The sequence below is a fragment of the Anas acuta genome, chromosome 1, assembly GCF_963932015.1.
Source record: "Anas acuta chromosome 1, bAnaAcu1.1, whole genome shotgun sequence".
NCBI classification, from domain to species: Eukaryota; Metazoa; Chordata; class Aves; order Anseriformes; family Anatidae; genus Anas; species Anas acuta.
Genome location: NC_088979.1, coordinates 44,043,658 through 44,064,276, shown reverse-complemented (window position 1 = coordinate 44,064,276; position 20,619 = coordinate 44,043,658). Strand labels below are relative to the sequence as shown.

Genomic DNA, 20,619 nt, shown 5'->3' with positions numbered 1-20,619 from the left:
GCAAAAGATGGGAAATATAATTTCTTGAAATTAGATTTTTTTGGAGTAGGTATGTTGCCAGGAGTATGGAAATTACTGAAAAATGCATATGCACATGAGGAACATCACCTTAAGTCTTTCCTTATTCTAAGATCTGTTATAACAGCATTTTTAATATTGTATTCTCTGTATTTGCATCTAGGCAGTTAGAGATTTTAGGAGATTTTGCTAGGTCCAACTTTTCTTCCTTATTTCTTTTTTTTTTAATATATTTTTTATATTTATTCTTTCTTCCTCTTTTTTTTTAGATTTAAGGTAGAGGTCTTAATCCTGCATAGAAGCAGTATCTGATATAGGAAAGGAGCGCAAAATAATCATATGCTTAAGTTAAAATATTTGTGCATCTCACCAATTTTTTTTTTATCTTTTTTGAAAAGTAGCCATCAAAAATCTCATGCTGTAATTTGAATGTGAGTTTTTTTCCACATAAAAGTTAACTGGAGTGTTTCTCTTGATAAGTTATTCTAACACTAAAGACCCCCTAGTGTTACAGAAGTAGATTTATGCTGTATTGCACTGACAGTGAATGTAACAACAGCATCTCTGCTTCCCAGCTCTATTTTCATGCATGACCAAGGATGAGTTAAGGTTTTTATGTTTACCCCTGCTTTGCTAACTCCTCTCCTAGCAGGATAGATAGCTCTTGGTCCTGTGTTGGGCTTGGCATAGTTTAAGGTGAGGGCATTGAATTGATTGACTCACATTTGCCTGGAGAAAAGTGACAGTGCTTCAAGGTGCATTCTGTTTTATCTGATGTCAGGGGCACAGTTCATATATGTACATAAAATTGCTACAGTTTCCTGAAGAAACATTGAAGAAAGGCAGTGTAAACAGCAGTTCTGTTTTTGTGTTCATTCAAGGTGATCCATAGCACAAAAGTGCTTATCAGTACCTTTTGAATTCATACTAAATTAGCTAGCTGTTAAATAAGTCAGGATTTACATACAGATATATTCTGTTAAAGTAATCACGTTTGTAAAGACAGAGCATATGGCACTAAAGCATTCTTAACCATGTTTTAAAAACATTTTAAATAGATCAGATATTTTTATAGTTTAAGTGATTTATGTTTTAAAATATTGACATTTAATTTTATGATTTTTTATGTTTGTCATTTGTGTTTATGTTTGTTAATAAACCTTTCTGATTTTTTGGGGGGAAATACTGCAATAACTATGATAACAGATAACTATAAATATGTAATATGCCTGATAAAAATAACTATTTTTTTTTAATTACTAAATTTAAAAATTGCTAAATATTAATCAGTAATTTTGAAATTGTGGCAGATTCATGAAAATCAGAAAATTCAGAGAAAAGGCCTCGTACTCTTAAGAAATATTGCTCATCTCTTTTTTTTTCTTTCTTTCTAAATATTTTGTAAGAGCCATATAAGGGGCAGGTAGGAAGTTTTCTTCAGTTTCCATTTACTAAACTTCCACTGGGGTTTATTACTCTCCTAATATGTAAAACTATCTTTAAAAATTGTTTCATTTTCTTAATGTAGCTGTCCCTGTTCCTGGAGTTAATATTGAAGAACACCTTCAGTTACGGCAAGAAGAAAAGCGGCAGCGTGTAAACAGGAGACATAGATTGGAAGAAGGAAGAGGTAAGTGACTTAACGATGAGAGGCTCGAATAGTCTAAGCAAACTTACTCTGTTTTCTAAGAATGGATATTAACTAATTTTGCTAAGTAGGCTGATAGAGTAATCAAACACAAATCAGAACATAAAAAACTATCTTATGTTATTTAGCCTTCTTTAGGAAAATTGGGAGAAGTCTATGCATTTGTTAATGTGAATTCATTAAAATTTCAATGGTGAAGAGTAGCATTTGGTATTAATATTAATATTCAAGTTTCACTTTTGTTGTTTCAAAATGGAATAATAATTATTTACTGTGAATGCTTAAACTGTCTTTATACAGAAAGATTTATACAGAAAGCTTGTCCAGTGCTCATTTTCTATTGTATGAATTATTTATTATAAATTATTAATGACCTTTTGTACTACAATAGTAGACAAAATTTCTTGTTTTATAAAATGAAATTTTCTTTTTTGAATAGCCTGAAATGATCCAATACACTGATGAAATTAAACAAAAAACACTTGATCATTTCAAAATTTTACCGCTTTTTATATTACCGACCTTGGGAATTATTGCTGATGTTCTAAACAAACAGACTGTATTTAAACAAGTTTTCAGCGCTGTTCTTTTTTAGTATATCTCAGAATCTTAATCTCTTAATTAATTAAAGTTGAGAGATTTTAGATTGATAGAACTCATAATATTTTACTGAAGCATGCTGATGTAGTTGCTAATATTATTCTACACTGGGGAGAGGAACAGTTTTATTGAAATTTTATGTTGTTTAAGCTCCTGCTGTGTTAGTAATGCTACATTTTGATTCTGTCACTAATGTCTGATTTGTATTTTTTAAAAATAACTCCTTTTAAGATTTAGTTAGTTTTTTTTTTTCCTAAGATAAAATGTACATTGTGATCAAACTTGTTTCTTGGAGTCCAAGCCAGTGAACCTTGTGGAGCAACTTCTGGTTTTATTTCATCTGCTTGTAAGAAATTACTAGCATTATCACAAGTAAGGAACAAGGAAAAGAGAGCCTACAGATCTGGAGGATAACAGAAAATTTATTTTTCTTTGAATCTTTGCAATTAATTTTAGCTTTGAGGTAGAGAGGGGGGAAGCCTTTATTTTTTTCTCTGTCATGCTGGACCTGCGTGCTGCTGTCAAATATTACAGACAGCTAACGACACCAAAATGTCTCAGAAATGTAATAGTGACAGAGCTGGAAAGTGAATTTTCAGTTGGCGGAAAGGGGAAGACAAGCAGAGCAAACCAGAGCAGCCCGTCCCTTTGTATGCCGTGTGTCTCTTAAAAATGTTCTGAATTTAAGTCTCAGATGATAGATATTAGGCACGTGTTGTTATTGTTGGTTTGATAGGTGTAGGGGGCTGTAGTTAAAGTGATGTTGCTGGAGAGCTTGTTGCATGCATCCACATTATCTGAATCAAAGAGCACTGACATTGCATAGCTCTGTGTATATTGAAGGTAGCGGGTATGTCTAGTTGGAAGAGTGGAGATTAATGTCCTGTTTCAGTTCAGAATGACTTAAGCGATTAAGCTGGGAATAGTGTTTCATGAATACGTAGAGAAATCTTGATTTATACAATCAAGTGTTAATTAGATGAAAAATTTGGTGTTTTGATGCTTATCCATCCAAATGCTGTAGTTTTCCATGAATTGGTGGAAAGAACAGCACTGTTCTTGAGAAGTGATGTTGCTCTTCTGTTTTCATGGGAGAGACTGGGAACATTTAAATGCCGATTGGAATACTTGTTTTGGTGTGCAAAATGTTTTGCAACCTGAAAAAACTTAGTTATACTAATTTTAAAAAAGAATAAGCAGTCTGCTTAGTATACCCAGAAGTTTTAATATTTGTGGATTTTTACCTGAACAAATCCTCACGAGCTGAAATAGCTATTCATCGAGCCAAAGGAAGGTTTTAACCTTTCACTTCTCTGAAAACTTCGGTTGATTGCTTAAAGGCCAAGTTAGCTCTTGTAGGGGCCTTCCCTCAGGTAGGTAGGATTTTGTTAGGATTATGATTTCAGTGTTTTGGGTGTTAAAGTGTGGTATTTGCTATCTTATGCAAGATCAGGGAGAAACAAAGCATGGATAGCTTCTTGTGTAGTAAAGAATAGCATCCATCACTGAATGTTGCTGATCACTCTTCAGTTACGTGTAGTGACCTTTATTCAGTACAAATATTCTCTCAGTAGATCTTCAAAGTCTTGTAGACAAGATGACTCTGAAAACTTTGTAAGTGAATATGGGAATATTTCATTCCAAAAACAAAGAAAGCACACAAAAAAGAAACCCCTCACTCCTCTCCTGCTGAATGTGTTGAAATAGGAGTGAGTTGGAGGAAAAAGGCGTAAGAGTATTTGAAGAGTACTACCAGTATTGGAAGTAAACTGATTTCCACATTGCAAGTTTCAAGTTGTCTAATTTGTGCTCCTTTAACAGAAAAAAAAAGCAGCTTTATTCTTTTTGAAATGTACACTTAGAATGTCTCCAAATTTACTTTTGTTACAGTTACTTACCTCTGTAACAGTGCTGCATTGGAATTAAGGGAGAAATTGAAGGCTATGTCTACAGGTATAATCATTTAACTCCTTTAAGAGGTCTGTTGTGGAGGATGATGAGTATGCTTAACTTCATTTGCATTGTTCAACAAACATGAAGTGTGAATTTCAGCATTTTGGGATGAAAAAGTGGTCATTGGTAGCTGTAATACGAATGGGCCTAGTTAAATGTTACTGTATTTTCAATCAAGAGCAGTTAATTCCTCATCTTTCAACAGCTTCCAAATCAAAGTAGTCTGCCAGTGTTGTAGTGTACAGGGTTTATGTGCTGCTTAGCAGCACAACTTGGAGTGGTTAGTAACTTCAGAAATTTTTGCTGTTTAAACTGAAGGTGTCTTATTTATTTATTTTTTTTTTGTCTAGAAATGACAGCCACAATAGATTAGATGATACTTGCCAGAATAGAATTGCAATTAGTAAATCGTTAGTAAGTCTACAATCAGTTGATATTTTTCCTTCACTCAAGAAAGAAGTTTCATTTTAGCGACGTATTAGAGCCTTAAAGTTAGCAGTGGAAAAGTGTTTCAGTCTCTGTTAATACATTTAGTATTTGAAAAAAAAAATTAAGAGTTCCTTAGCCTTGGTTAAATTCCTCTGGACTTTTCAGTGCAGCAAGTAGTGCAGTACATTCAGTTGGCCAGTTTTGCTTCCTTTTGGTCACGGTGTTAGAGCTGCTTCACTCAGCTTCTAGCTCAGTGGCTGTGGGGCAAGGGCAGTGAAGAGGGCTTAAAATCAATTCCACATTTTTAAATCTTGTATATGACCTTTTGAGAAATTTAGAAGCTGCTATGAATACAGATGGCTATGCTAATAGCCATCTAATATCCCAATATAATGATTGATGGATTTGTATCAGCTTTTCACTGTCTCTCAAAATCTGGTGAGAAGCCGGTGTACAATACTGTACCATGTACAAATGTTTGTTGTTTTTTTTCAAGCTGTTTAGGGGGCTTGATGGGAGTGGTGAGAGGTGAATGTAGAAGTAGTTGCAATGTCTTCTTTCCCCTGCCAATGAGGAAGTTTTGTATGTTAGGACATTCAGACCACGGTTAGACTGTTTTTCCATTCCTATCAAACACTGGTTGTCTAGTCTCGAGGACATTAAGCTATGCCTTAATGGACTCATTGCACACTAACTGTAACGAAGCTGAGATTACCATTTTATGAGTAACCTAATCTGGAGAGCTGTCCCTGCATTTTTTTCAGGTTGGGATTTGAAGTAGTAGAAGTAGAAACTCAGTTTATTGCTTAAATATAATTCTGTTGGTGGTGGGTTTTTGTGTTTGTTTTGTTTTAGAAGGCTGTGAGAATTTAGAAACAGCTTTTTAAACGAGCTATATTTAAGTAATACACTAAAAGATACAGAAGTAGCTGTTGGTATGATGATTACAAAGGGCCTCTTCATTCACTGATATTTCACTGCTTTACTTTTGCTCAGCCTGTAATGTAAAGCTTTTAGATGATCACTACTGAGATACAGATTTGGTGTTTAACCTAGGTTTTGCCTTTTGATGCCCATAAAGAAAAGGGAAAATTATTTTCTTTCAATCTTACTCCACATGGAAGAAAAAGAAATCTGTAAATTGATTGATATTAGTCAAAGCTGTTCTGTAGTGAGACAGTATTATCTGAAGCTTCATATATTTGAGCAATTTTAGACTTTTCTGAAGTGTAGCTAATTCAGTTATTTCAGCAATTAGTTTTACTGTGGCAGGCTGAGTATCATTTAAATCTGTTTAAATAACATCTGCTCAAGCCACTACAAGCTTGAAATGAGTTTGTCAGTAACACTGTTATTTGCTGAGCATATTCTTATGTATTTGCTCAGCATATGTCATTGCTGAGCATATACTTAAATATACAGCAGAACTGTCTATTCATGTGCAATAATTTTCATTTAATATTAGTGCAGTTTTTTCCATAAATTTATTTAAGTATTTATGTTGATGCTTTCAGGACCTAGAAGTTTTATTTGTTTCAAAGTTTCTTAAAACAAAAACCTTTGTACTTGTATCAAACTCATACCTGACTTTCTGTTTTAAGAAAGATTTCAAGAGAAGGTTGTGTGTTTTTGTCCTTAATTACCAGCAGGTAAGGTTTTGTGAAGTTACATTGCTGTACTTGAGTTTATGACTTCTGTCTGAAAGAGGTGATGATTGTTAATTAAACAAATTTTTAAAATGAAAATCTTTATATTTGTTATTGGTTTAGAACTCAGATTTGCCATAGATTTAGTGAAAGCAGTTGCTTTATATATAGTGGTTTAGTTCATCTTATGTTTGTACATACAGAAATGCATCTTTCACATTTGTTTAACAATAAGTACACGGTCAAGTATTTAGAAGACAGAAAGTGCCAAAATTATTATCATAAATGTTACTTCCATCTCATTTTCTCATACCCATCCCAGTTGTCTTGCATGCTTGTATTGGCTAGTCTGCCTCTCTTTTTCACCATAAAAAGCCCTAGCAATTTTTCCTCCAGACCTGATTTATACACCTTAACTGTCAGTAGAAAAGAACTGTAAGAACAAAGGAAGAGGAATATAATCCATTTTTACTTTCAGTGTTTTGAACAGAAGAAGCAAACTGTAGCAGAGGACAATAAAACAAAAATGAACCTTAGTGTCTGCATCACATAGTGTCAATTTACACGAATATTTCTGCTGTGATAATAAATTGCCACTCATCATCTGAAAAAAACACAGTTTTAAAGAATGTGCAGTTAACAATTAATATGGCCTTGTAGGATTATTAAGATTGTTTTTTGTTTGTTTGTTTCTTTTTTGCTTTAAACCTACAAGTATGGATATCTTAGTATCATAGTAAAATGTGTTCCACTTTTAACTATTTGTCCTCAGTTTCATTTTTTGAAATAACCTTAAATGTTTATGTACTGTTGACCTGTTAGATAGGTATTTTTTTTGTATATTAAGCGTTTGTCTCTGTATTTTATTAGTTCCTAAAACAGTCTGTTCTTTCTCTGACAAACACTCAAGAAGACAAAAATAGGGATTTACAATGGAAAGTGTCATCCAAACGAGGAGATTCAGTTAGTAAATAAGTGCTGAAAAGCTACTATGTTTGAAAGAACATAAATAAAGTGTGAAATCAAACACCAACAAGTGGCAGATATTAGATTTCCTGTGCAACCTTAATTTATATTGCTTATGTACATACATTATGATACAATTTTTAATGATGTGATTGTGTATTTTTTTTTCACATAACCTGCTACATTCAGTGCATTGGTCTATACTATGTAACCATTTGAGAGCATTAATTTCAGTCCTCTGTAATTACAACCAGCCAAATAACAGTTGTTTAGGGAATGATACTAGAAGAGATCAAAATATGCATAAAACAATACAAATCAGATAGAAAACTCTGAGGAAATTCTGCCAAAGTGCTTAGATGGCCTAGAACACAAAAAATCACTTAAGTGTGTGTACAGAGACTCTGTTATCCCATAGTCAACTGCTTTGTTTAATAAACAAATTCTATTTTTCTAGAAAATAAAATTACTTCTGTTGATTAACAATTTTTGCTTTATGCTTTTAATTCACTGCCAAAGTCCATTTTGAAAGGCCTGGATCCTGCAGGACCTAGAAAGAAAAGCTAGTATTTATAGCTCAGAGATGTTTGCTTTGGGAGCTATGGGAAAACATTCTATAAAAAATAAAGGGAGAGAGTGAATAGCATTTTGCACCATACAGCAACTGATTTAAAATAGCAACATTACAGTTTACTAGTGGCTGTCATTCCTTTAACTCTCTAACCTGAGCTAGTAAAATAACTGAATAATAGGTTATTATTCCCTATGTAAATCTACATTAGAAACTTCTGGAAGAGTTTTTTGAATGATTTTCTGCATTTTTTAACAAAATAAAGGAAGCATATGGTGTATGGCTGAATCATTCCGCCAAAATAATTAATAGCACTTAAACTCTGCTGCCTTTGTACAGGCAACTCTTGATGTAAGTACAAAGTAGATACAGTCTTTATGAATTGTGCGATCGGTTTGTGTCTTGTGGTGTTATATTCAAGGGAGAGAAGGTTCTTCACAGCACATGACTGAACATTCAGACATCATAATACAATCAAAATGCAGATATTTCCTATGATATTCTCATTACGTTACAGATCTAGCATGCATAAACAGCCAAAAACAATGATAGACATACTCGTTCTGTTCCATGGATTGGATACAAATTATTATGAAATGAAGAGATACTGTATTTAACTTTATTTTGGACTTGAGTTCCTCATGTAATTGATGGGAACGCATCGGATATAGGAATATCCAGAAGCAAAGCTGCTTTAGTCGGAAGGTTGGACACCTTTATAGAGTCATCGTATTGATTAGGGGAATGAAATTCAGTTGAGGGGCTTCGCAGCTATAGGCAGCAGTGTAGTAGCAGTATGCTGCCATCCTTTTATGCATCCCCAATATTCTTTATCTCCCAAATTTCTAATAATTCTTTTACTTACCCTAACATACTTAGCTTCCTTCTGTCCTTCTGAAATTCTCTCTCTTGCCATCTTTGCTCTTAACACCAAAATGCCAAAGATTGCTTTCAGGGCTGCATCCAGTCCCCTGGGCTATATGTTATGCAGGCATTTTCTGGAACTTTGGAATTTTTTTGGAAATTTTTTGTCTAAATTATCTAGAGATCACATACTCTGATTACCTACAGATACCTTAGACCCACATACTTCATACCTGCACTCTTTGCAGTCCTTGGATCTTTTTTTGTGACTGTTTTCTAATTCAAGCTTCACTTTTGTCATATTGTCAGGTCCATTCTCTATTTCTTGGGCTTTTTATTTCATTAGGAATTTCTCAGTAGTAAGCAAGTCCCAGTCTTCCATCATTATCTTTCTTTTTCAACTCCACTCTGTTTCCTCCTGTTGTTCACCTAGCTTTTCTCAGTATCTTTTGTCCTCCTAACATTCCTAGCTTTTGTAATTTGCCTGTCATTTGTCTCTCTCCCCTTTCTTGACTTTTCCTGGTCTGCCTCAGTACCTCCCTTCCAACTTGAAAGAGAGAAGGCGATAATATTTTCTGTGTGAATTTAAGTACTAGGAGGTGAGATGCTAAGCATAGCAAGTGGCCTGGCAGAAGGTAGTCTTTGCCAAAAATTGTAACTGAGAATATGGGGTGGTATTAAGAATCTATTAAACAGAAGCTCGGATTGATAGGAAACTGAAAAGTAGGAAAACAGCAAGACAGCTAGAGGAAGAAGCTTCATGATGAAGGTAAATCAAAAGCAAATGATAATTCTTGGTCATAAGGAGAAGTTGGTTCTTAATTAGCAAGTTGACCTATTCTGGTTGAACAGGGTAAAGAGACTCCAAGGTTGAACCAAAACCTCCATGGTTGAATGAAACCAAAAATCTGTGCTGTATATAAAAGACATAGATGCCTAATGAGGTTTTTAGACATTATATTAGGTAACATATGTAGGAAATTTAAAGCTGAAAGGAAAGGTAATAATTAATTTTTAACACATTTATAGTTTTTTAAGTCAGCTTTAAAAAGTCAACTTTTGTCAACTTCAGTGTGTGAAGTTTCTTCATCTGCAGGTTCCAAATCCTGGTAGATTTGGCCTAACTTCCACTTAAATTTCTGTTCATACTGTTCCCTATCAGTGAGAGGTCTGATGGTGTAAAGCTGACGGAAGGATACTTGAGACAATAAGCATTTACTGAAATTTAGCCTAAATTAATTTGTAAATAAAGATTACCTATGGGAATCTTGGGGAAGAACAGGGAATACTAATTTTCAAAGGTTCATATAATCCACTTAAAATGTGACACAAAGCCTGACTTGGAGTTTTTTTTTAAAGACTATTCATTGACTGGGTCTGGAGACCTGTGGAATGGTGTGGGGTATTTATCAGAATTAGTTGCTCCTTTTTTATGATTTCCATGTGATGTCTGACTTCCAGAAGTAGGAGATGCTTCCAAAGAAATTCTTGAGTGCAGACTTAACCTTTAGTAGAAAGGTTAAAAGTAGAGTAGAAAGTACAGATTTAAGCAAAAAATTGCTGTTCCATTATCTACATATAATCAGCTTTGATTAAACTTAATATAGCTATGCATGGGTCTAGATTAAAAATAAAAAAATCTGAAGAAAACTTTAAATAAATACATTATTGCTTTCTTTAAATATGAATCTTCTCTTGAAGATTTGACTTTTACATAGATGGGAAAGATTCAAAGAATGACTTAAATAGATTGCAAGATTGATAAGTAGATCAGAAAAACAATCATATTTGAATAATTTTACTCATGGAACCAGTTATTTTTGGATTGCTGTTTTCTTTATAATTGATAAATGAATTTTAAATGTGGTAATGATAAGCAGTTGTGTGGCTATGTTCTTTAAATTCAGCACTGATAAGGTGATAATCCAAATTATTGTTTTTGAATGTAATATTGTAGGAAGTAAGACATGCTAATTAATCTTTTATACTATTAAAAACAGTAATGTATATTTGCTATCAAATTTTACTCCACTGTGAGTCTGTGTTTCCATTACAGTTCCATTACAGTAGAGTTTCATACTTTAAGATTTAGGTAAAGCTATCACTGTGGGATGTTCACTGTTTCTATGCATACTAGTTTGGTCTTATTATAAAGAGATATGAATTTCTTTTCATTGGGGCTTTTTGAATTTAGACAAACAAGATTTATTATATAATTACTCTTTTTTTGTCATTGCTTTTAATTTGAATTTTGTTTAACACACTGTTTCCATTTTGTGAGCTTTCCTATGCATGTGCAAAATGTTTCTCCTCAGGCCCCCTTGTATTTCCTGGTCCTATTTTTATGAACCATCGAGAACAGGCTCTAGCCAGAATCAGACCCCATCCAGCACAGCTAAAGCATAAACGGGACAAGCACAAAGGTATTTGGACTTCCTTTTCAGCTAGGGTGGAAATAAGCCGATCCTCCCACCTCACCTCTTCCATGCGCTGAATCTGTCTTTTCAAAGAAATGCACAAAATGGCTTCTGCCTTTCTTCTTGTTAGCATTTTGTTACCTGAGGAGAAAGAGAACGCATTTACATGTTGACTTTTTATTTTTTTAAGTGTAAATGTTTGGTAGTCTGTGTTATCTTTGTTTTCCTTTCCCCCCGTTTTTTTCTTAGTTGAAAAATGCATTGCTTTCCTGTGTCTTTTCTCATGTCTAAGCTTGTCTCATTTCTAAGGTTCTTTCATTTGTAGGAAACTTTCACACCTTCCAGTGACTCAGCTGTGACATTAGTACTGTTAGTGTTTTTGTTTGTTCTTGAACTTCTGTGCAGTGCATCTGGGGTGATTCCTTTAACATAAATTCTATACTTGCTAATTCTAGCATAAGAGTTTTTCATAGGTATGTTGTCTATTAACAAACCTTTTTTAAAGAAAGCAAATATTTAAAATAATGTAAATAACACTTTTTTTTTTCGCTAGCTTTGAATGGGGAAAGTATAAATCAGAGTACAGTTTTTACGTTGCAATATTCATGAACTAAATAGTTCTTTTTCAGAATGTAAGGAGTTATCTTTGATATTTCTGAAATTTTGGTATGTCTGGAAAGCCAACTCAGTAAAAATTTAATTTCAAAGTGTGTAATGTGTTTAGGTGTGATTTTTTTTTTTTTTGAAGAAATACTATATTACTAAAAAATTCAGCTGCAATGTCTATAGTTGAACTGTATCAAATTTGATCATTGTCTGTATCTGTGTATAGATGTGTGTACATATCTATTTAGGATATGTTTGTAAAATGCAGATTGCAGACCTGATCAAAGTAATCAGAAAGCTCTAAAATGGTGTGGGCCAAGAATGTTTCAACATTTTTAAAGAATAGCTAAAAAAAAAATTGAAAAGAATTGTTATAGTGGCTTTCAAGTTGAATTCATGCAAGTTAGTGATTTGCATTTGGCATGTATAGAAACAAATTGTACGACAATTTGAAGACTGCTGGGATATGATTTCAGTGGGGAAGAGGGGTGATAGGCCTACCTAGTTGTGAACATACCTGATAATGAAATTATCTCAAGTTTTTTTTAGGGGAATGAAAACAGAATCTGGTCCTTTGTTTTTGCATAGTATCTTCTAGTCTCCCTGGATAACATATCATCTGCACTTTACCATTTAAATAAAATTTATCATTATCTCCCTGGCAGAGATTTCATGCTGAAAGGCAAATCATACAAAATCTGAGTGCTGTCATTTGAGTCACAATTGGCTGATAACCAATTTTCTTGAACTGGGTACTTCCGCTAGGTATATTGCATGCAAGCCCGTGACCCTATAAGAAAGTGCATGAAGAAGTATGTTCATCCTGCCTACCTCTTATTTTTTGGCATGTGTTAGTAGTTGGAGCTCTCTTTAGCTCTGAGTAGCTACATTAAATATTTCCTTATAAGAGGTATGTGCATTAGTCACAGTTTGAGGTTAACATTTATTTCTTGGGGTGTGTTAGCACAGACAATGCAAAAGTCTGCATTGTGCTGAAGAATTTAGTTAGATACACTCTGTAGAACCGACCATTTATTTTTCCTTAAGGAAGGCCATATGTAAAGAAATTCTGTTTCTTTTAGTTTTTTTTTTTCCTGTCTCATACTAAACAGATCAGGAAGATTTGTCTTGTGTAATGTCTTAAGAAGTAAATGTTGAGAACCCTTCTCTGCCACAGAAGATGGCTTCCAGAAAGAAGGCCGTAAATTCCACTAGAAACTAGAAATACCCTCCTAACAAAGGAAAACTGGTGAAGTGGGTTGCTATCAAATAAGGGGTGAGGTGAAAATCATGGAAAGGATAAGAAATATACCTCATTTTAAGACATTCTTCATCTGCTTCTCTTACTATATGCAGAAGATAAAATCAATAATCTCAAGCAATCTGAGGCAGGGATGTTGACTTCAGGAAAAGGACACTCCAACATTGAAATGGGTATGCTCTTTTGTCTCATTTTTGAATGTGATGTTTTCCAAGACAGCGTTCTTACTTGAAGTGTTTCTGGTAAGGTAGTCTTTTAACAATTCACATCAATCAGACTTTCAAGATCTTCTTGCAGGGAAAATGCATTTCAGCTGGTAACACTGTTGAGGCAAGGACTAGACTTGCAGATACCTGTTCCTGCTTCTCAGTCTTCAGCTGCGTATCTTCTCCTGATAATGATATTTATTTAAACTTGAATGGGAACAGCTGCTTCAGGGATGACAGTTGTGGTCTAATTTAAAAAATTGTACATCGTACATTGGTATATTATCAAATCTACATGGCTTTTATTTGTGGAATTACTGTGTTGAATTCTTCATTTAAAAACTCCTTTATCATGAATAGCCATTATCTGGAAGGCTTGCCACTGTCATCCACTCATTTCACATTTATAGGGTCTGCATATAAAGATGATTCTTATTACAAAAAATGTGTATCTAACATAATCCTAATCTTTCTAATTTGTGTCTGCATCTTCATCACAAATAGAAAGGAGTAGGCACCACCTTCTTTGGTAATCATGGAATGCTTTGAAATTAAGAAGAGAAATCAGCTTGTCCTTCATCCTCATTCTGTAACAAGATAGTGACTTCCCAGTCCATATTTCCAGTCCCAGGGGACTTTATCATTGTGGATCTTGCGTAAACAAGATTAAAGTCTGCAGAAGTCTGTACATTTTTCAACTATAGAAATCAATTGAGTGGAAATTAAAAGCAAAGTAAGCTCCTTGAGTCAGTTAAGCTTCTGTAGCAAACACTGCCTTTTTCCTGTATTTTGTAGTAGTGGTAATAAAAAATATATATATATATAATCCAAAGAATATGAAAACAAATACCAGAAGGACAAAGGTTAGAAGAAGCTGAAATTGTAGAGATGGAACAAGTTATATAACAATGATTTTGTAAATGCTAATCCAAAATTAGTGTGTTCAAGAAAATTTATGTTCTACTTTTTAACTTTAAGGGTAAGGAAAAGAGAGTTTGAAGCACTTACCAGAGAAAAACACTGAACAAAACCTGCTTGCCAATACTGGTACAAAAATTTAGGACAGAGTTGTTGCTATTGAGTTTATAATTAGAATGCAAATACATTACCACATTATCATAAGTGTCATGCACTTGAGATTCTGCAAGTCATATTTCACCCAAGCTGGGTAGCCACCTCTCAAGCATTCAGTGGACTTGCTTATTTTCCTCCCCTTGTAGGAGGAATGATTTTTACAACCAGAGTGTGTTTCCTTTCCCTCCTGTACCTCTTGCACTGTAGCTATAATATTGCTTACCGATATTTCAACTGCAGTCTGTGGTGGGCAGTCAAGTTGTAGTCACAGGCTGATTTGTTCGAGTAATATGGTATATAGAGCCTGTAGATACTAAAGCATTGAGACCATCCCGTGAGGATTGAACATCACAAATACTAACCAGTAACTTGACTGATAGGCATTATTTGGGTGATCTCTGCTGAACTTAAATAAAGAAACGTTGACAAATGGTGTGGTATTATTACGAGATAGTTATTCTATGAAATTTTTATGTTCACAAGTATGCACAATTAAAGCTTTTCATCTGTGGGGAGAAGAACCATGTTTAGCATCCTTGGAAGCGCTTTTTCCCTCCTCTAGAAATGGTCCCTGAGAAAAAAGCAAATACCATCACCCTTCCTGCAGCAGCGGGAAACCAACAAAATGGTTTGCCTCAGGTCTGGGCCCAGGTTCAGTGGTGCCATTTTGTAAAATATTTTTTTTCTCCAGAAGAACTCTCATCTATAGCTCATGACTTTACTTGCTGCTAGAACTGAATGAGTTTTTTCTTTGTTGCTGGAAAACAGTGGAAAGTTGTTTGTTTGTTTGTTTGTTTTTGTGGTAGCAGTATTAACCAGGAGAGCTTCTGAGCACAGGGGAAAAGATTGTCTTCAGAAACTTTTCCCTAAGGAAAAGGGAGTTGGGGGGTGTTTTTGTGTGTTGTTAATAGTCATACCAGTTAGCACAGTTTTCTTCCCTAAGTGTGTAAGGTATCCAAGTTGAAAAAACAGCATTGTGAAGCTGTTCGTAGCACCCACCCCTCAGTGATGACAGCAGGAAGCATTTTGGAGCTTTCCCCCAGTGCTTTCTTCTCTTTCATAGAGTTGAAAGAGACAAAGTGGAAGTTCAGTTGGATAACACTGAAAGTACTAACTTCCTTGCTTGAAGCTTCCTCTGCTTCATTAGTGTTTCTTTCAGTGCTTTCCCCTTCAGGTTGCTTTGGTATTACTTCTAATGAAATGAGTATGTGCACAATTGTTTGAAGAAAAGCAAGCATGTGTCTCCACAGTTATATTTGTTCAAGACACATCCCATTCCTGCATTCTTAAAGACTTTGACAAGTTAGCTATGGAACTCAAAAGTCCCAACTCTGTAAATCTTTTTCCTTTAAAATAAATCTGTTTCTTGGATAAGGAAATGCAGAAAATTATTTTCATGTCAATGTTGTTTTCTCTACATCGTACACAATAGTATTTAGCATTTCCTTATGCATAATATGTTATCATATTATGCTGTGTGTCTAGTTAGTTTCATTTTGGGAAGCACATACAGCCCATAACATAAATAGTAGACATGTGCCTTCCTGGCAGATGACTGTTGCAAAGTGCATTTGCACAGTGGGAGAGCTTACATTTGTCAGCACAGCCATGAGTGGTGGAGGAGAGACAAGGGGCCACAGGTGACCTTCGAGAACAATTCACGTTGCTCTGTTAGAAAAGTATGTGTGAAAGAGGGAAGCAGTAAGTAGGCTGCTTCCTGAATAAAATATTATGGCAGCAATATTAGCCCTTAGAACCATCTATTGATTCCTTTGTCATATACAGTTTAATACAAAAGTTGGTATAAAAAGTTGATAGGTTTTGAGAAGTAGCCAAATTACTAACTGAAATAGTAGAAGCATGTTAAAGCAGAATTATATGACTAGAAAAAAATACATGTTTTTTCAGGTGTGGGTTTTGTTTTTTTTTTTTCTTTTTCTTTTTTTTTTTTTTTTTGTTTTGTTAAATAGTCTCTTTGTATTTTTTTTTCCTTACAAATAAATGTGCAGACAGGCCTTCAGAAACATTTCTTCTAATGTATATACAGTCTGGTAGTACCCAAGTGACACTATTGGAAAAAAATCAAAATTCCCATGGCAGTTATAAGATCTAGACAATTCCTTTACCATGTCTCCATTTCACACATACCCAACGTGGAGTGTTGGTGTAAATCTTCTGATGAAGGCTGCCAGCATTTTAGAAAGGATATGTTTATTATTCTGTTAACCTAATTTTTAAAAGGCATTACTTAATACCTCTGTGCATCGTTTCTGTACAGATGCAAAGTACATGGAGATTCATTTATCTTCTGTACCCAGTCATCACTAGAAAATAACATTTTTTTTAAAAGGAAGATTTGTTATTTATTTATATATTTATTTATTTTGTGATGTGTTGAATTTACTTTGAAAGATTTGCAAGTTTTTTTTTGTTTTTTTTTTTTTACTATGCATTTTTTTACTATGTATTTATTAAGTATTTACTATGTGCACATAGTAAATAACGAATGCTCAGAGTCTAGACTTCCACTAACAGTTGTTCAGGAAAGCATGTAGAAACATTTAATACAGATCTGAATTAACAACACATCAAGTGCTTTCAGGAGCAGTTGTTTCTCTGTAAGAATTTTGCTAATAAGGTAGTAGTAATTGGTCAGAATTATCACAGAAGCAATGTAGAATCTCTTGGGTGCACTTATTTTTCACTTTTCTCCTCCTTCTCTGTGCTAGAGAAGCCTCTAGTTTAAAAGGATTTTGTAACAGTAGCTACAGGTGTGTTTACTTGGCCCACTTTCGTAATGTGTGTATACTGCAGTCATATATGGCATTGGTCATTACAAAAATGCATTTTCTTCATAGCTTTTGTTGCCAGCCTCCTTCACAGGTATAAGTGTCTCCGTGGTGCTGAGCACGTTCTCTTTCTCTGTCATATTAGTTTCCTGCTGGTGTTACAAAACCACGTTCCTTTGTGACCTCGTGACAATGTAGTTTAATTACAGTCTAGTTAACAGACTTAAACATCTTTTTCCCAAGATAGTGGCTTTCAAGAAGTTGATAAATAATAAACTTACTTGTCACTTCCGTACTGTTATCTGATAAAAGTGCTGTTTGATTATAGGAACCAATAATGTACTGCATACTTAATAACAGAAATCAGAGAAATGTCTAAAATTCATCGTAGACCAGAAACAGACATGGTGGTAGTGAGTATATCAGTGTTGTTAGAGTTTAATTGTGTAACTAATTGTTAGTTATGTAAAGCAGGGCCAAGTTGGAGTCAAGTAAAATCCTTAACAAGTAGAGATTGAATGAGCCAGACTAGGCTATACCTGTTGTGTTCAAGTACAGTGCTTTCTGTGTAATTGATAATGTTATTTCCTTGAAGAACAGAAGTGATGGTTATTAAGCAAAACTTCTGAAGTTATTGCACTTTCCTGTTTTGCTCATCGTTTTTTTCTGCTCTTCAGAAGTTTCTGCTTTAGAGGATGTGCTATTTTCCTTTTGTGTGTGTAACTTTGATGCAGTAGATCGTTCAGGAGTAGAGCTTCTGTCATCTTTCAGATGATTCCTTGTTCCTAATTCCTTTGATTACTTGTTTTGAGCTCTTTCTCTCACTATTCTGTGAGTTCCTCCTCCTACCTTACAAATGGCAGGGTGGGGATTATTGACTATTCTTGTTCCTCCTCCTAACATAACATTTTTGGAAGACATGATATATAATTACAAGTTTTGTTTATAGACGGAAGTGGAGAAAGGGGTGAGAAGGATGCAAGCAAAATCACAACCTATCCACCAGGGGCTGTCCGCTTTGACTGTGAACTGCGAGCTGTACAAGTCAGTTGTGGATTTCACCATTCAGGTAAAAATAAATAAATACTAATTATACTGTAGATTCCTTCCCTCCCTTCCTTCTTTCCTCCCTTCCTTCCTTTTTGAAGTTTGAAAAAGGTTGCACTATCATTTTGTAGTATACTACATTGTCCTTCAACAGTGCAAGACACCACAGAAATACCATATATGGAATTATATCAGAGCTTTTAAGCAATTTTTGAGCCATTTGGTAACAACTGCATGGCACAGCTGTATCCCTGTGTAGAGATGCTAGCTGTGGTGGGTTGTGGAAGACGGTATAGATCTTATGGTGTTCCAGTAACAATTGGTAACTATCCTGCCTAGAAAGACTAACCAGCAGTGGTGCAGTACACTGTTAACACATACATATCTCAGGAAAAATATTGTTCTTTTTTGTTGGTTTTCAGTGGTTTTGATGGAGAATGGTGATGTTTACACATTTGGATATGGGCAGCATGGGCAACTTGGACATGGTGATGTTAATTCCAGGTAAGCCGGTAATCGCAAGGCATGGCTGTGTATTGCTGTTCTGCTGTATAAAAAGTGGCTAAATTTCTCTGTAGCTAGGAAATGAGAAAACTCATATATTTTCCCAGTTAGGTTCTGCACTTGCTCCCCATAAACCCGTTGGGTAGATCCATTGTTAGTAGTAACCATACTGTTGTACTGTGTAGGTAACTTGTTCCATATGTAAAGACTTGTGTGTGTAGTTACTCATATAGCTTTGATAATTGGGTTGTAAATGCTTCTGTTTCTTTATTTCTCTGCCCATATATAAGGGAAAACTTACGGTATCATTATTTCTGGAAAATATTGCATATGCAATAATTAAAGTACTATGAGGTTATAAACTGAGATTAACCTATTTTTGTTACATTACTGGCAGTAGTTTGCTTCTGACTCTTTGTTTTTAAATAGTTTCCAAAATTAAATCACAAAGTTTGAGTCTCAGCTGCATGTTGTTGGCACTTACTTTCCAGGTCCTCATGAGAGTGACGTGTTTTTTGTGGTCAGTGGAAATAGAGAAGTCAACAGAGTCTGGAGAACTATTTGACTAATCAGCTGCCACTTACCTAATTTAGATATATTGAGTAGCTCTGTAAAATATATTGCCTTGATCTCCATTGCCTATAGTGAGAACACAGACAACTAAATACAGGTGTCTCTAATGGGAAGCTGAATCTCACTCTTAGTATCTCGTCTGTTTATTGAAGTAGATAATCAATGTTTTGCAGTAAAAGGAAATACAATACTTTTGTTCTTTGGGTATGCCCATATACGACATGCGTGTAAGATGGGATTTTTAATAGTAGGGATCATTGAGGCTTTGGGTATGTCCAGTAATGCCCAATATCCTTACATAAAAGGCATATAGAGGGAACATCCATGACTTGTCTTCAGTTCTGTTGTTTCTTTTGTAACAGTGAAATAAAAATTGCTTGAACATCTATCCTCCTAATCTCTTGCAAGACTTCCAAATAGTCTCTTTTGTCAAGTTTCTGAAGAAATCATCATCTTCTTAAATCTTCCATTGCATTCACTGTACAAAGGGAGAGAGGGAAGGAAGAATGAAAGTGAATAGGAAACATTACTTTGCATTGGCTGCTGTGCCAAATGGTAGTCTCTAAACTGTTACACTTACCCAGTCTGCATTAGACTGGTGAATGCTGTCCCTGTTTCTGCCTGTAATAGGGCCACATGACAGTAGTCTTTTTCATTCCTGGAAATTCATGGATACTGGAAGCTGCAACTGCTTTAGCAGGCAGTTCAAGTCACTCCTAGGGTAAGGCTAGTTGTTCTTTGAAGAGGTACAAAAAGCAGTGGCGTTTGTATTGGTAACACTGTCTCCCATTTCCAACTTAAATGAAATTGCTTGGGTTTTTTTTTTTTTGAAGGCATCAGGGCTATCTGCACTATTTGTCAGAATTCCAGGCAGTAAACGCCGCGTCTGTTGCTTATTTAGACAGAAACTGGATGGAGACCAAATGAGATCCTAGAAGAGAACGTGAAACATCCTGTGTGAAAAGATAGTGCCTGACCAGTCCTAGAAGCTGAGGAGCAGCTTGGCACTGACCTTTGTATCATTCCACAGCAGATCCTAGACAATGTCTGAAAAAAGCCTTGAAGAAATTTGGAAAATGTCCTGTGCATGAGAACTGGCTGTAGTACTATATTGCTGTTTAGCACCATCATTCAGATGATGATTTCCTCATTGATGTACTTCTTTTTCCAGCTTTAAGTAGAGATCACTCCTCTGTCCTCACAGTAAGGGACTCAGAGAAGGAAACAGGGAATCCTTATGCAGAGTTCCACCTCAGTTGGGACGCAGTGGTGCTGAGATGGCCAGCTCCAGCCAGGTCAGTGGTATGTCAGTCATGCAGTGTGTCACATTGCCTGTATTGACCTCAGGAAGACCATCGTCTTCTGAATCCAGGAACTGGTGATCTTCTGTGTTCCCAGGAGAGGGAAGAAAAAAAAAAAAGAGGAGATACTGTTTAGGAAGCCTAGC

At 35.1% G+C, this 20,619-nt stretch overlaps 1 protein-coding gene across 19 annotated transcripts in view; it reads left to right on the top strand.

Annotated features, from left to right (window-relative positions):
• MYCBP2 (MYC binding protein 2) overlaps window positions 1-20,619 on the top strand; it is a 192,961-nt gene that overhangs the window by 56,091 nt on the left and 116,251 nt on the right. For 12 of the 19 annotated variants that reach the window (XM_068676615.1, XM_068676574.1, XM_068676632.1 and 9 more), the window contains exons 17-22: window positions 1,547-1,648; window positions 4,157-4,219; window positions 11,011-11,118; window positions 13,075-13,152; window positions 17,998-18,117; window positions 18,518-18,599. In XM_068676615.1, the coding sequence (XP_068532716.1) occupies window positions 1,547-1,648; window positions 4,157-4,219; window positions 11,011-11,118; window positions 13,075-13,152; window positions 17,998-18,117; window positions 18,518-18,599 (553 nt within the window). The remainder of the gene's footprint in view (window positions 1-1,546; window positions 1,649-4,156; window positions 4,220-11,010; window positions 11,119-13,074; window positions 13,153-17,997; window positions 18,118-18,517; window positions 18,600-20,619) is intronic. The other 7 variants (XM_068676687.1, XM_068676696.1, XM_068676655.1 and 4 more) reach the window with 4 other exon arrangements.